Below are 15972 nucleotides of genomic sequence, written 5' to 3'. Positions count from 1 at the left end.
CTCACAGCACAGGTTGTTCAGCATTCCAGTGTCCCGTTTCACAACAATATTCACATGCTTGTTTACTTTTTTTACAGTCAAATTTGCTGGAAAAGTTGAAATGTCAATTTTAAAAACACGACTAACTCAAGTCCTGACAGATTCAATTTTTCCCTTTCTTTCCAGCAAACCAGTTACCCACATGTTCCGTCATGTTGTGGCACCCACAAAACTCTTGTGTATTTGGTAAGTGGTTCAAAAGTGTCTCCTAAAGCTGCATCAGAATAAATTAGAATGTGTAATGAACCATACCATGCTTTTTTGTTACATGTACACTAACACAACCAATTCAAATGCATAAAAAACATCAGACAACTTAATGTTAAACAACATGCCAAATCGTAACCACTGTTATAAAAGTAAAATGTTTGTAAAATAGGTTGGAGACACATGGTTTACAAAAAAAAAAAAAAAAACGGTGTTTATCTATATGTTAGTGCTATTCCAATTATTGAGAGCACACAGAAAGTATAACTGCTATTTAATTAAAGATGAGTTTAGCATCAATTAAAATTAATAGATAATTAATAAAAAAAAGCATTGTTTCTGGTTCAGAGCAAAGTAACTTTTTTTGAGTCTAAAACACCCCAAGACAAATAGAAAATCCAACGTTTTTTGTTAAAACACTGAATGATTTTCTGACCCCGAACAGAGTCTTCAATATGTTGCTGACCACTGGATCTCTGCCACAGAGTTCATGTCTTAAGCATAACGATGCATCAGCAGGAACAGTGTACTTAAAATATACACTGTAGGGACAGCTCTATATGTTGTTGTTTTTTTAAGCTGCCCAAATTGCCTCAGATGTTGACACAACACAGGTTTAACGCACCAATGACCAGGGGATGGATGGGAATTTCCACGTTTGACAGGGATTCAAACAATATGGTCACTGTTGGCTCTTATGCTTTGCTTTCGCTTCTGATTGAAAGGAGTAGGCGTGAACCCTCGGTTTGGATTATCCAAGTTGCTTTACGCGCTTGTTGCGCACTGCGCCGCTGAGCCACAGAAGCAAGTTTCTCCAGCGCACTAGTTCCATCCTCCCTGAAGACCAATGGCGAAGTGTAAGCCATGGCAGAAGTGCTGCTGCATTTTTCTTGCCCTGATCTGCGCTGCTGCTCTAGTTTGTTTGTGCATCGCCACGATTGTAGGTGAGGGATGCATCAGCGGCTTCAAACACGCGGCGGTAGCTGCAGACTCGAAGCTTTGTTCCGACATTGGCAAGTAAGTCATCTTACCTTTAAAAGTTCTTTGAGTTCAAAGAAAAAGTATTAGTAATGAATTTTAATACGACTTTGCTCAGAGAGAAACACAGAAATGTATAGTTACAGAAAAGTACTTTTTTTTTTCAGTGGTTTGCTCCACTAATTCAGCTGCGTAAAGTTGTGCGTGTTTTACTGTTAATTAAACCCCAGAGCTGTCAGGCTGCATCTCTGGGGGTGGTATGATTATAAATCTGAGCCAAGCAGTGACTTAAGCAGTTTAAGAGATTTGACGGGCTGTATGGCTGCAAACCCAGAGCAGACAGGTCCCAGATTCCCCTCACTGCTCCTCACTGCTCCTCACTGCTCATCCTGTTCTGCCAAGTGACATTTGTGTCTACAGGAGTTACAGCATTGAACTAGTTTCCTTCTTGGAGCCGTTGAGGGATCCAAGTTTAGACTTTTTCTTATTTCTCATTTGTCTATTGTGCAAGAACAGGACCAGTTAATCCTGTCTGATCTTTAACCCAAATTTTTAGGGGGAAAGGGGATGTCTTCTGCAAGAATTTGTGCACATTTTCCTGTGTTTGTATTCAGTGAAAGTCTTTTTTTTCCCTCTGCCAGAGGGTTCGTTTCCAGGTTTGCAATTGGGACAAAGAAGATCCTCAGGTGTGAGGATCACAAAAATGTGTTGTCCATACAGACAGCAGCAAAGGACCTCATGATAAAGTGCTCAGAACGTTTTATCCATACATTTGCTCCAACTTTCTTCAATAGTTTTTGTGGAAAGTTTTTTGTTTTGTTTTCTAGTTTCTCCTCAACTAATTTGTTACACCTTAGCACTTGTCACCTTACCATGATCTTAAACTTTCGATTTGTTTTTCATGTGGTTTTTGTTGCATTTTGCCTTTTCAAAAAATGCAGATTCCTGTTTGTATTCTTTGGCATTGTAAACCCTCACAGTAAAGTGCTCCCAGTCTTTACTTCTGCTGCTCAGAGAATGCATGTGACATCCTGCCAGACCTCTGAAAAGAGCTTTTCACATCTTGCAGGAGCTTTCCCTGACTACATGCTTTTTTTTTTTTTACTTTGTTGTCAAATGAAGCATAAAAAAAAAAACTTAAAAGAAGCCCTTCACATGTAAATCCAGCCCATGAATAACTGATGAAAAGCCCATTTTGATTACCAATAGGTAGCACCAAAAATGGGGTTTTATGATTTATCTTTACTGCCATGCAAGTTGACTTTAGGTTTTGGTTTCTGGTACAAACATGCTTTCATGCAGGAGTCTGAAGCGGCAATCAAGGAATGTGTGTCTGTTGTTGTTATACAAATGTGCTGTGAGGACTCAGGGTTCAGCTGGTCCCTAGCTCTATGTGAGCTCACAATCTTCCCGTAAACTCAGCTGCTTATGTATTCCAGGGAAATGCTTCTGCAGGGCGGCTCAGCAGTAGATGGCGCCATTGCAGCTCTTCTGTGCACCTCTGTGGTCAATCCTCAGAGCATGGGGATTGGAGGTGGCTCCATATTGGCAATCAGAAACAAAACAGGTTGGTATGACTTTGTTAAATTGTGTTTTTTTCTCAGATATTTATTCGAAAAAGGACAATATTTTTATTTGATTGTCTTTGTTCAGGCAACGTGACTGTCTACAACTTCCGTGAAACTGTCCCCAAGTTGTTCAAGACCAATTTGTTGAGTGATTGTCCCAAAGAGTTCAGATTCTCCACAGGTAGGCAGAGCTGTTTCTCTTGCAATGTCATCTTTTATTAAATTTGAAAAAAAAAATGGTTTCAATTGTTAAAAGGTACAATTGAACAGCAAAAAAAATAGAATGGTAATATTTCTTTTATTGAGCTTTACCAAAACTTCCTCTGTTAAGAAATATCAAAAATATTTTTGAAAAGTGTCCAGATGACCATTTTCAAAACATTTTCTGCTATAGAACCATTAGAAAATGAAGCCTAATGGGACAATGTATAGACATCATTACTTGTAAAATTGTTTTAGTACCTTGATGATTTTTGTTTTTTTTCTTGAATTCTTTTGTACTTATGTGAGAAATAATTACATGTTAATATGTAAAAATATGTGCATAAATTATTTTAAGATTTGGGGTGGTAATTACTACGATTCTTCTTCTACCTTCTTCTTTTTCAAGCACTTTATCGCTTTTTGTTTATAATGTTGATTTAACTATTTTAATTTATGTTTGAAAATAAAAGGGTATCAATAAATCAAACAATCTTGGATGAACTAGTCTTTACAGATTCATTAAAAAATGTTAAATACTAATTTTCAATATTAAAATTTATATTTCAATAATTGGTGTTATTACTACTTCTACTGTTTAGTTGAGTTTAGAGTGAATATTTTATTTAGGCCATAACTTTTCGCTTGCATCAATGAACAGAGACTTTTTTTGTATCATTTTTTTTAACTTTGCTGTCTCTGAGCTGCACGTTTCTCTTATGAACTTTGCAGGCAGCCAGTGGATCGGTGTTCCTGGAGAGCTGCGGGGCTATGAGGCTGTTCATAAACTCTACGGGAAGCTGCCCTGGGCCAAGCTTTTCGAGCCGACCATCAAGCTGGCCAGGAAAGGCATCCCCATGCCCCCTTATCTCTCGCAAATAATGAGCCACTCTTTTGTGAAAATGCATGTGGAGAACTCATCTTTGTGGTAAAGTCTCACACTTCCTGCTTCTTAACTATTCTAAGTTCCCTGTAATCATCACTACCAAACAAAGTATTTAAAAATGACAGGGTTGGGTTCTTTGATGGATCTTTTCTTTTAGATTAGACACATCGATAACCCCAGAGTAAAAGTCCCCTCTTAAACTACCTTTTGTTACTAATGTCTCTCTCATTACATCATACTTTACTCTGTGAGAACTGTTCTTTACATATTGCACAACAGTTAAGCTCTGGTCCAAACCTTATTTTACTCAGCTAGGTTTCCAGGTTATTTATGGGACTTTTTATGGGAAATGTAAATAGAGGTTTTCAAGTTTTTAAGAAGCTTTTTTCTTCTTTATCTTAGTTGACCGATGACAGAATGCAGAAAAAAAAACACGTTTGTACGTGACAGGAATACTATTTCTTTCTTTCTCTAAAAACAAACAGCCTTTGGATCTGTTTTTTTTTTTTTACTCAGACATATCTGAACGCCAAATCTTCATAAACAAATGTAAAAAATCAATGCAAGAATGAAAAGAAAGTTTTAATTTTAGCAAAGATTTAATTGAAATAAATCACTGGCCACTTTAATAGTCACACCTGTCCAACTGCTTGTTAACGGAAATTTCTAATCAGCCAATAACATGGCAGAAACTCAGTGCATTTAGGGAATGTAGACATGGTCATATGATCTGCTGCAGTTCAAATTAGCTCCGGAATGGGGAAGAAAGGTGGTTGATCGTGGCATAGTTGTTGGTGTCAGACGGACTGGTCTGAGTATTTCCGAATCTGCTGGGATTTTCACCCTCAAACACCTCTAAGGTTTACAGAGAATATTCATAAAAAGAGAAATTATCCAGTGAGCGGCAGTTCTGTGGGTGAAAATGTCTTGTTGATTCCAGAGGTCAGTGGAGAATGGCCAGACTGGTTCCAGCTGATAGAAAGGCAGCATTAACTTAATTAACCACTGGTTACAGCTGAGGTCTGCAGAAGGGCGCATCTGAACGCACAACACGCGGGAACTGAGGCTACAAATCACACAGGTTCACCAAAACTGAACAATAGAAGATTGGAAAAATGTTGTCTGGTCTGATGAGTCTATTTCTGCTGCAACATTTGAATGGTAGAGTCAGAATTAACAACATGAAACTATGGATCCATCCTGCCTTGTGTCAACGGTTCAGGCTGGTGGTGGTGGTGCAATGGTGTGGGGATATTTCTTGGCCCCTTAGTACCAGTTAAGCATCATTACAATGCCACAGCCTACTTAAGTATTGTTGCTGACTGTGTCCATCATTTGGGGGATGCCATCTTCTGATGGCTGCCTCCAGCAGGATAAGGCGCCATGTCATAAAGATGGAATCATCTCACAGTTACCAGATCTCAATCTAGTAGATCCCCTTTGTGATGTGGTGGAACGGGAGATTGGCATCATGGATGTTCAGCTGACATGTCTGCAGCAACTGTGTGATGCTTTCATGTCAATATTGACCAAAGTCTCAGAGGAATGTTTCCAGTAACTTGTTGAATCTATGCCCTCCAAGGATTTAGGAAGTTCTGAAGGCAAAAGGTACACCAGAAAGAAGATTAAAAGATCCCATGCATGCTTTAAATAAACAATACTTAGATTATCTTCATGCAAGACAGAAGAGAAGCATCAAAAAGCCTTTTGATGCTCGCTGAGCTGCTGTCAAGTCATGCTGAGCTTTCATCCATTTTTGGCACTGATAAGAACTAGAAAGTCATAGCAGTGCCACTTTCTAACTGTGTCTGAGTCATTTTACTGTAATTATACTTTGGAAGCAACAGTTGTAAAACATGATTTTATACATAGAAATTGCCATGGCGAGGTTTTCTTTCAAAACAGCTGTGTCTCTTCTCCACCCTTTGGTTCAGAAGTGTTCTCAGGATTAAAGTGACAGCTGTTATGCTGACATCCTTTTTTGCAGTGTCAGCTTTTTATGTCACCAATAAAAAACACTCCTGTTAAAAGAGGAGCAGACATAGCAACTTTTTGCAGAACAAGTATGAACATGGTTAAGATTACAAAACCCTCGAGAATTCTGGTTATTGTTTGCTACTATAAATATATCTAAAGTTAAAACAACTTTAAAGAAGTATAAACAGCTAGCTTTGTGCTTAAAATCCTTTCTTCCGTGCCTTTTCATTTCACTGTTGCTTTTTGTGCTTATCTTTTAGTGAAGTTCTTTGCAGCAAGAACAACGTAAGTCTGGGCAAAGAGGAGATCCTCAAGTTTCCTAAACTGGCAGAAACTATGGAAACCATTGCAAAGCAAGGGGCTGATGCTTTCTATAATGGCAAGATAGGACAAGACTTAATCCAGGACATAAAAAACGCAGGTTGGTGCAAATGTTGTATGGGCAAGCTAGATTACTGGAGTCTTGAAAAAAAGAACCACCATTCATTTATTTATTTTGCTTTTTTTTCTGTTGTGGACAAAAATAAACAATTTTCACTTCTGATTTTGTTTTATAAAACATAAATGCAAATCAGGAAAGCAGCAATTTGCTGCATGTATTTATTCTAACAAAAACTGAGCCAGAATGTGTTAAAACCTGCACTTTGAGACAATTTAAAATCAATGTAATCAAAAATATTTACCGATAATATTCTGTATCACTCATATTTGTTGTGCATTCTTGGACTCAAGTTCTTTTAGTTTACTGATGGTCATGAGCAACTCACAACGCAAAACAGAACTCTAAATTAAGAAATTACCTTTTTTTGTGGGTGGCTATGGTGCAAATGTAGAATCAGTTGACCTTTGATTTGAAGATCGCAAGTTCGGTTCCCGCCTTGCCTGCCTGAGTATCAGAGTGTTCTTGGCCAAGACACTTAACCCCATAATGTTGCTGGTGGTTATAGGTTACCCCAGTGATAGGCAGCTGAGTGTGTGAATGTGTGTGTGTGCATGGACAGATGGGACTGTAATGGTAAAGTACTTTGGGCCTTACAGGAAGGTAGAAAAACCATGTATAAGTATACACCTTTTTTTTTTGTTAGATCTCTGAAATGGAATTGCATGGATCCCTAAACTCCAAATGCAATCTGGACTCATATTTTCCTGGTGTTCATATAGATGTTTCGACACACACAAGAGCCATTGTTAAGTTTTGTTGTAAAATCAATTCACGTGTGCGGGATTTTCTGACCCACAGAAGCTTAGGACAAGAATATAAAATGTATAAAAGACATCAATAATGCTGTGTAGACAAGTTTTTAAAATTATTTAAACTAATCAGAGAAACGTCAGACAGAATTTAAAATACCTAACATTTTTGAGACTTTCCTCTAAATCTATAAAACTTATTTTTACCTTGTGAAAATCAAAAATCCCAATTCTGCTGCTTTAGCTGCCCTGATTAAACTGGTTTGTGTGGTTGGGATTGCTTTTAAAGCAGACCCAATGCCAGTAATCTACATCAGACTTTAGTTGACTCAAAAAAACAAAAGAGCCTCAGGTCCTGGCAGCAAAATCACATCATCACCTCCTCACTACTGTGCTTGGCTTTTGATTTTGACATATATTTTTATGCTAATAGTTGATTAGATTAGAAAAGATAAAAATGAGTTTTCCTGGGCCAAACATTTCCATTTTGGTTTCATCTGTCTGAAATAAGTGTCTTGTTCTGCTTTGTTTAAATGCAGCCTTTCAAATATGAGCACCTTAGAAGACTCACAAGTAACATCTACAAATTATTTGCATTTTCAAAACTGTCTCTTAGTCTTTAGGTGGTTTATGAGGAAAAAGTTCAATCTGTGGAAACTTCCAGCTCAGTATCTATAAGATAACACGATCCTGTGGCATGTTTTTGTAACATTTTAAAACAGGTGCCTATCATTCGTGCAGTATTATCGCATCAGAGAAGGTCAGGAGGTCATCATACAACCAACTCATTCTTATCTTGCTCAGCTTCACAGCTGGCTTCATATTTGCAGTTCTCATAGGGTGTGTATGTTTGTGTGTGTGTGTGGGGGGGTTAAGATGTGTAAAACCAATTTAAACAGGCATACCAAAAAGGAAAACAGCCGCTGTTAGGAATACTGTACAGGTAAAAACATCTACTGTGTGTTTTGACTGTGTAGTACTGAACAAAGAACAACAAACAGAAATGTAATTTCTGAAAAAAGAAATGTGCTTCCAACCCTTTGCTGATTGCAGCTATTTCTCCGCATACCCGTCAGTCTTTTTTCTCTTAGTTATAATTACATTTAAGATGAACTTTTTAAACCCAAACTTATGGATCTACTGTTCATGCATTTTTCCTTAGTTTTTAACTAAAAAAAAGTTGTAGTGTAACAGTTTAATAAATTAATTATTACTTTAAGGTTGTTAAGGCTACATTTGATTTAAAGATCTGGTAGATCTTTGTTTTGTTCAACCCCACAGGCCTATAAAAGCGTATGAAAGCACAAATATAAAAGAGAAAAAGACAAACATTTTGTCTCTATTCTTGATGTCAGGTGGGACGCTGTCGATGGAGGATTTGAGGTCCTTCAAAGTCCAGGTAGGAAATGCTTGGACGGTTCCTCTGGGAAATATTCGGATGCACATCCCTCCCCCTCCTTCGGGGGGGCCCCTGCTTGCCTTCATCCTCGGGATCATGAAAGGTTTGTTTGATTTATTGTGGAATGACCCTGATGCTGTTTTTCCAGTGAACTGACCAATAACTGGCATCATTGTACTACACAAGTGTAAAAAAAATATATACCGTATTTTCCGGACTATAAGTCGCACTTTTTTTCATAGTTTGGCAAGGGGTGCGACTTATACTCCGGAGCGACTTATATTTGAAATAAATTACATTGTTGAATAATTTCACATGTTCGTTATTTTCACTGACAACTGCAAGAGGGCGCTCCAGGCTCGGAGTGGTACTTAGTGGTACTTTCATACTGTCAAGTGTGTTTGTGACCTGCATGCTCCCACACTTAAATACAATTTATTTTAATTTAAGTAGTATTTTACTAATAATTATCTTTTTTCAGGTTAACAAATATGTATCATTTTAATACAAACATTTGTATAACATTTTAGAACATTTACCGGTAATTATTTTTTTTTCTTTTAACCCAATACAACAACGTGACATATTAAAAAAAGGAGTCCAGCATTGAGCTTACCAGTAGCCCTTTAAAGTCCAAGTCCCACTCACGCAGTGGTTTTATGTTAATAAAGCAGGCACGTACTCAGTTTGTTGTGCGTCATGTAGCTATTTAGCCTGTTCTCTAACCCCCTGTTATTTTAAGTTGCCTTTCAAGGTTCTTGGTCTCAGATTTTTAAAATAAATTTCCCATCAAAGTGCGACTTATAGTCCAGTGCGACTTATCTGTGTTTTTTTCTACTTTATAATGCATTTTTGGGCTGGTGCGACTTATACTCCGGTGCGACTTATAGTCCGGAAAATACGGTATATATAAATATTTTTGGTTTTTGGCTGATGACTAAAAAACTGTTGTTTTCTTTGTACAGATTACTCTTTCACTGCAGGATCTCCAAACGTTAATGAGAAGATTCAGATGTACCATCATTACATCGAGGCAGTTAAATTTGCTAATGGACAAAAAAAGAGCATTCGTGATCCTATCTTCAGTGACCAAAAGGTGACGATAAAAAATGTCATTAGTCATGTTTAACCTGGGTTATCAGTAAGAATGAGAACCAAGATAAACAGACATTACATAACATATGCTAAAACAAGATTAATAAGATTTTAATTTGAACCTTTTATGCTTTTTTTAGATGATATGACAAATATTTTTCTTGAAAGGACTAGTTTATGGTTCTGTTATTGTATTTTTGAATAAACTAGATTGAAGAGCAAGCTTTGATTGAGCATTTCTGTGAGGATTGTGCTGTTGTTTGGTTGCATCACAGTAGTAGGTTCAGGGGCTGTCTTCTGGACTTAGTTTTTAAAGTTAGAAGTAGTTTCACCCCTGAGTAACTTTAAAAACTAAGCCCCTAAACGTACTACTATGATGGAATCAACCTGGATGAATGAGAGTCTTCATCGACATCTTGTTTGGTTGGTTTTCAGTTAGGTTTTCTTGATAGGTCACATTACACAATCCCACCAGGTTTAGGTTGTTAACTATCCACAGCTCTCTTTAAGTAAGTTAATCCTCTTCGGTGTATTTAAGTGTTTGGTTTTCAGACACTAAAACCTGTCTGGTCGTCTGCTTTCTGTTGCTCTCTTTGCTCACGTTTTTGTCAGTCATTCAGTTTAGTTTTTGAAGTTTAAAGTTCTTTCCACAAGCTTGACCTCCTGCATTCTGGGTCTTCCCCCCTTAGGTCATGAAAGTTTCTTTTGAAAAGCAAAATTTAAGGTGATTCCCTGAAGAAAAACAGGATAAAACGATGCCCTCTGTATGTCAAATTGGACCAGTTAGTTTTTGTCTTACAAGCTTAAAGAAGCCATATCATGCTATTTTTAAGTCTCTATGAAAAAAAACCTCTAAGAAAAATTAATGAGCCTCATATGATGAAACAAACTTTAATCTCCTTAGTGCCTCTTGCCTGCTTTGCTTTACACTTTACACGTCAGGATTTTAGAACAAGCTAATGAAAAAAACCTGCCACATTAAAACAATTATATTTGAATGAGAAAAAAGTAGTAAATTGGGATCATTTTTAATTATTTGTAAAAAATAAATAGAACATTTATAAACAATAAGAAATTGAAGTAGACTTCAACAAAGAATTGATCATGTTTGCTGTTCGTTTTGGGCCTTTTGATGCCTTGTTTCCTTTCAGAGTGCAAACCACCTGGTTGATCCCTCTTTCATCAATCGCATCAGAAAGATGATTTCCCCAAACTCCACGCATGAAAACACGTATTACAACAACGTGGAGCCTCCCTTTGACAACTTTGGGACGACACACGTGTCTGTCATGGATCAAAATGGACTTGTAGTCTCCGCCACAAGCACCATAAACCAACTGTGAGCTGAAAGATCATTTACTGACACATTAAAGGGAATTACTTTCTTATGTTTAGACATTCTCTGTCCTCTGACTCCTTCTGCAGGTTTGGAGGAGCCGTTTACTCTCCGCGAACAGGAATTATCCTAAACAATGAGCTTGCTGACTTTTGCAAAAGGACAACGACGTTGCAGGCAGGTAAAGTCACAAACTTTCTTTTTACCTTCCAGTAAAAAGTTTTTATTTCACTATCGCAACTAATAATTTCTGTAGCACAGTGCATGACTTTTGTCTTTCCCCTGTAGGTGAACGGCCTCCATCCTCCATGGCTCCAACGATACTGGAGTCAAAGTCTGGAGGGGTTCTTGCGATTGGTGGATCAGGAGGAAGCATGATTACCACAGCCATGGCCTTGGTAACTCAGTGATTGTAGTTTTAACTCTAGATTATGCAATTCTTTGTTGTAACATGCCTTTTTTTGTTCATTACAGTCAATAATAAATCATTTGTGGTTGGGGATGAGTTTAAAAGATGCCATTGCTGCGCCTATAGTCTTTGTTGATTCGGAGAACCAAGTAAACTTCGAACCGGGTTTTAACGAGGTAACTTGATTTTCTTTTTTCTTCATCTTCACAGTCCATTAACGGCATTCAACTGTATTAGACTAAACTAATCTAAACATAATTCCTGTTTAAGGATTGAAGAAGGGATTAAACAATCAAAGACTCAATTTTAATTTCTCTGAGAGAATCTTTAAGGTATTTTTGTGTTTCCTATCAGAATGTCAGAGATGGCCTCAAAGCTTTTGGACACAAAGTTGGGAACTGGAACTTCTTTTTAAATGTGGTCAACGCTGTGGGAACGGAGAACGGCTGCATCAGCGCGATATCAGACAACAGGAAGTTGGGAAAATCTGCTGGATACTAATCATTATGATGGTAACCCAAAACAATGTGCTGCAGATTTCTGTGAATGGATCATGCTGTTGACATGTGACCCAATGTCTTTATCATGAGAGAAGACTGCGTATCTTCCACCCCTCTGCATGATGCATACGAGATAAAGGTGAACTTCTGAAACGGTTATCTTGGTAAACCTTAGGTAAAAAACTGTTGCTTACACACACGAAACTGACATCAGATACACATTTACAGAGGTAGGAAATGTATCTCTTCTCATCAAAACACATTTGCTGATGTCTGAGTGCAAAACACTTATGATAAAATTATTTAATCCAGATAGTTTAAACAATTTGTACTATAGAAATAAAATTGCAAGTCATCATCTTTACTTATAAATATTAAAAAAAAATATTTAAAGAAAATGTGAATGGGTAAGTTTTTTGATCTATGTCATTGTGAAAAAAAGTGCAGATCTAAAAAAAATGAAACATCAAGCAGAACTAATCCTGCAGTCAAGTGCCATTAAAGCATTGTATTTGAAGATGCTCATTGCATAACGTGCTCTTAAAACTTCTATTCTTTCAATGAATCAGCAGCTCCAAAAGTGTAAATTAAGGTTTTATTTGATCATCCTCCTATTCTGAATCTTTAATTTGCTTTTGAGGTGTTTACATATATTGATTGATTGAATGATTGATTGATTTCAAGCATTGTATTCAAAACAATAAAGAATTCACACAGATTCATTAAACTCAGTGCAGAAATAATATAATGCATAGATAAAAAACAGAAAGAAAAAAAATAAACAAAGACAAACTTAAGTCACATTTGGTTGATTAAATCTAGTGATAATTAACTAAAGTCATGTAGAGTTTGTTTTATTGCTTGAAAAGGAGTGGGAAGAAGCGAGATCATATAATCCCACCCAATGAGTTAATTCATTTTATAATTTACATAGTCTTTGTAATCCGGTTCTGACCAGATAGATTGTTCTCAAGTTTCAAAATCAAGTGCCTAGTAATGATTGATTATCTTCAGAAAACATTCATTAATGATTTCAGTAAACAGTAACGGTAACCGATATTCAATGATCATTGATTATTATTAGAACACATTATCACATTGAACCAGTAATTATTGCTACACATTGCAGATCAAGTAAAGAAAATCAATAGTTTTTTTGACTGTAATTAAAACATTTTTGTAACCATTATTGCACATTACACAATTTAATAATCATTGATTGTAATTAAAAGAGCTTTGATTATTTCCCACAATCAAGTTCACAAATGTATTTGTAATTATTCAAACACCTGTTGATCCTTAACTCCTCTTAACTTCATATAGTGAAATCAGAGTTTCTTTATACATTTTCTTGTATATTTGGATATTTGAATGTTTGAGCTCATTGCTTAACCCGTTCCAAAGTTTAATGCCACACACTGACACACAGAAACTTTTCTTTGTGGTTCTTATAAGTTAAGTTTGGTCTTGAAGTTCCTACATCCCCTCAGTTTGTAGCCGCCTTCATTTTCTAAGAACTGTTTTTGGATATTAAACGGTTAATGATTTCTCACTAGTTCTGTATAGAAGTTGGGAGGTGAAAAAATCAACAAGGTCATACATTTAAAATCTGATGATCAAATAAATTGTTTGTGTGATCAAGATGGCCAGCTTTATGTACAATTCTGATGGCTTGTTTTTTTAAGTAAAATGACAGGATATTGTGAACTAATAATTATTCCCCCAAATTTCTATAAAGTAGGTAAAATGTGGTAATATTAAGGAGCAGTACAATAAATATCTACTGTTGTATTCTAATATATGTTTAGATCTATTTATGATTGAGAGGCTTTTTGAGACTTTAGTTTGTCTGATGTGTGGCTTCCAACTTAGTTTGTCATCAATAAAAACCCCTAAGAATTTGATTTCAGTAACACTTTCAATTGAGACATTATTTATTTTATTTGAGAGCTCGGTATTGGCATTATAGTTACTAAAAAAACATCACTTTGGTTTTATCTAGGTTCAAAGATAAAAGTGACAGACCACCACATTCATTTAGTGAGCCACAAGTTCATTGAACTTGGATATCTATACATGCTTTAGGAAATAATTGATTAGCTTTTAAAGTAGGAATCTGCTAGGGCCTTTGACAGCAAAGAAAAATCTTTATTTCGGAGCCAAAGAAGGAGAGAAAGGATGAAAACAGATTGATTTGAACTAGAGTTGCTGCTTTTTGTCTTTAAAGATTTTCTTTGGATCACCCAGGATGGCACTCTAATACACTCTGTCCTTTTGATCGATACGATCCTACTGTCTTCCAACTCCAGCAGTGAATGTTTTGTATTTTGACTGAACTTTTTGTGGTAATGCTGCCTGTGGATGACTCCCTTAGTGGCTCTTTGCTGCTTAAATTGTGAAATTAACTGTGACTTTCATTCTGAAGAATACAACGTTGTATTTTGTTCTTCTTCCACAATCCTCCGGGTGTGAGCAAACCAAAAAGGTGGGGGGGGAATGGTGCATTTGTGTGGAGAAGGGTGGTGTTGTCTTAAAGTAGATATACCTTGGAAGTAAAATAAGCAACAATCAAAAATGGTTAAGTGCCTCCACCTTGGCCACTACAAAAATAACCATTTTCTGCCTTTTTGGATGGCTCTCTGGGGATAGAAACTGTGATGTGGACCAACCAGGCCAGTGCTAAGGCACTCTAACAGTTAATCTTGTTTTTGTAATCAATTCTAATGTCAAATGTATGTTTTTTACTAAACATGTATTTTTATAGTTTTTTTTTAGAACATTGAACATGATTGTTAATGTTTGTGGTTTTACAATAAAACCTTAAAAACAACAAAAGCCTCTGAAATTTGGGTGATTTGTTTTTTTCCTTGCCAAGAAAAAGCTAAAACTTTTTTTATTTAGTGTCAAAAAAAACTACAAAACCATAAAGATTAGAATTGATTTTAAAAATCATTTATTAGATTTATTATTGAGGTGTGTTTATTTATTAATTGATGATGTGCAAAAGTCTGAAAAATAGCATTAGGGGCAATCAAAGCAACATGTTTCAGTTTGATTATTCATCATGAGTGTGGGACACCTCTGGACTGCAGCTGACTGCATGGCCAACTTCCAAGGCAGGATTTAACTTCCAAGGCAGGATTTCCAAGATTAGATTACTCCCTTAATACAACATTGCATAACAAAGCATACTACCTCAGCTGAATCATTGCTATTGAGTCAGTGTCTTTAATCACATACATGGAAATTAGTAATGTGTTCGCAAACTTTAAAAGAACTTTTTAGTATTACTATCAATGACCCGCTGATTTCTGCCGTTTTTATTTCCAAGCAGCACTATCACAGTCAAGAGAAGATGAATATTCAGTGAAGAAACCTGAATTAGTTATGATTTCTTAAATGGATTCTGCTTCTATCTCCCTTTGAGGCGCTCCGTGAACATTATGAGGAATGCAAATTGCAGTCCCTGCATGCAGAAGCATTGTCTTTGTGAACGACAAAGGAGTTTATCTGGAAAAGCTGTGATTTCCACAGCTTTGATGCCATCATATTAACGTCTTTTGTTTAAAAAAAACAGCTGTCAAAAAGTGAGTATGGCGTTAAAGTGTGTAGAAAACCTCTTTCAGCCGATGTCTTTTTACCCAAGAGCCAGAGGCAGTTCAATAATCCACTGATGACTCTGCACGCCCTCAGTCACAAAGTCTCTTGATGAAGCAAATTATCTCAACAGCCGCTGTTTAATAGTTTTTTATATGTGAACTTTTGCATATCTGTGCAATGTTATATATATCTGCACAAATGCTGTCTTATTATCTGAGCACAGATTCTGCAGAGTTTGTCTGCCTGCAGGGCTGGTACATTGCCCTGTTTTAGTTGCATAACTCTGTTCTCCATAACTACTGTATGTGGATGTTAGCCTGCCACTAATTGGACCTTCAAGGAAAACTCTAGTGTACAGTAAATGCAACAAGGTCACTTTTTTATAGCTCAAAAAAGGACAAAATACAGTTTCAAAGACCTACAGATGCTACATTTGAGTGAAGAAAATGTAATTGATTACATCAGATAAAATAAGAGCATTCAAGAAAAAGCCTCAGAGTCCAATAATATTAAGTGTGGTGCAACATTAAGGGTTTTAATATGCAGTTTATGCTTTTTATTCTAATCTCACATAGATAAAAGGCAG

The 15972-nt window shown here is 36.5% G+C and overlaps 1 protein-coding gene across 1 annotated transcript; it reads left to right on the top strand.

The window, feature by feature from the left end:
* The first annotated feature begins 1040 nt into the window (after positions 1 to 1040).
* On the top strand, positions 1041 to 14616 carry ggtl1a (gamma-glutamyl transferase-like 1a). The gene is given in 12 exon segments (NM_001252237.1): positions 1041 to 1263; positions 2664 to 2791; positions 2878 to 2973; positions 3726 to 3921; positions 6117 to 6277; positions 8403 to 8549; positions 9412 to 9542; positions 10693 to 10880; positions 10967 to 11058; positions 11166 to 11275; positions 11352 to 11462; positions 11641 to 14616. Coding segments are annotated over 12 exon segments (1677 nt in total). The 5' UTR covers positions 1041 to 1093; the 3' UTR covers positions 11788 to 14616.
* Positions 14617 to 15972: the final 1356 nt, after the last annotated feature.

Source organism: Oryzias latipes, chromosome 12, assembly GCF_002234675.1.
Source record: "Oryzias latipes chromosome 12, ASM223467v1".
In the NCBI taxonomy this organism is placed as follows: Eukaryota; Metazoa; Chordata; class Actinopteri; order Beloniformes; family Adrianichthyidae; genus Oryzias; species Oryzias latipes.
Note: the sequence above shows the minus strand (reverse complement) of the source record. Positions and strands in the feature narration are given on the sequence as shown.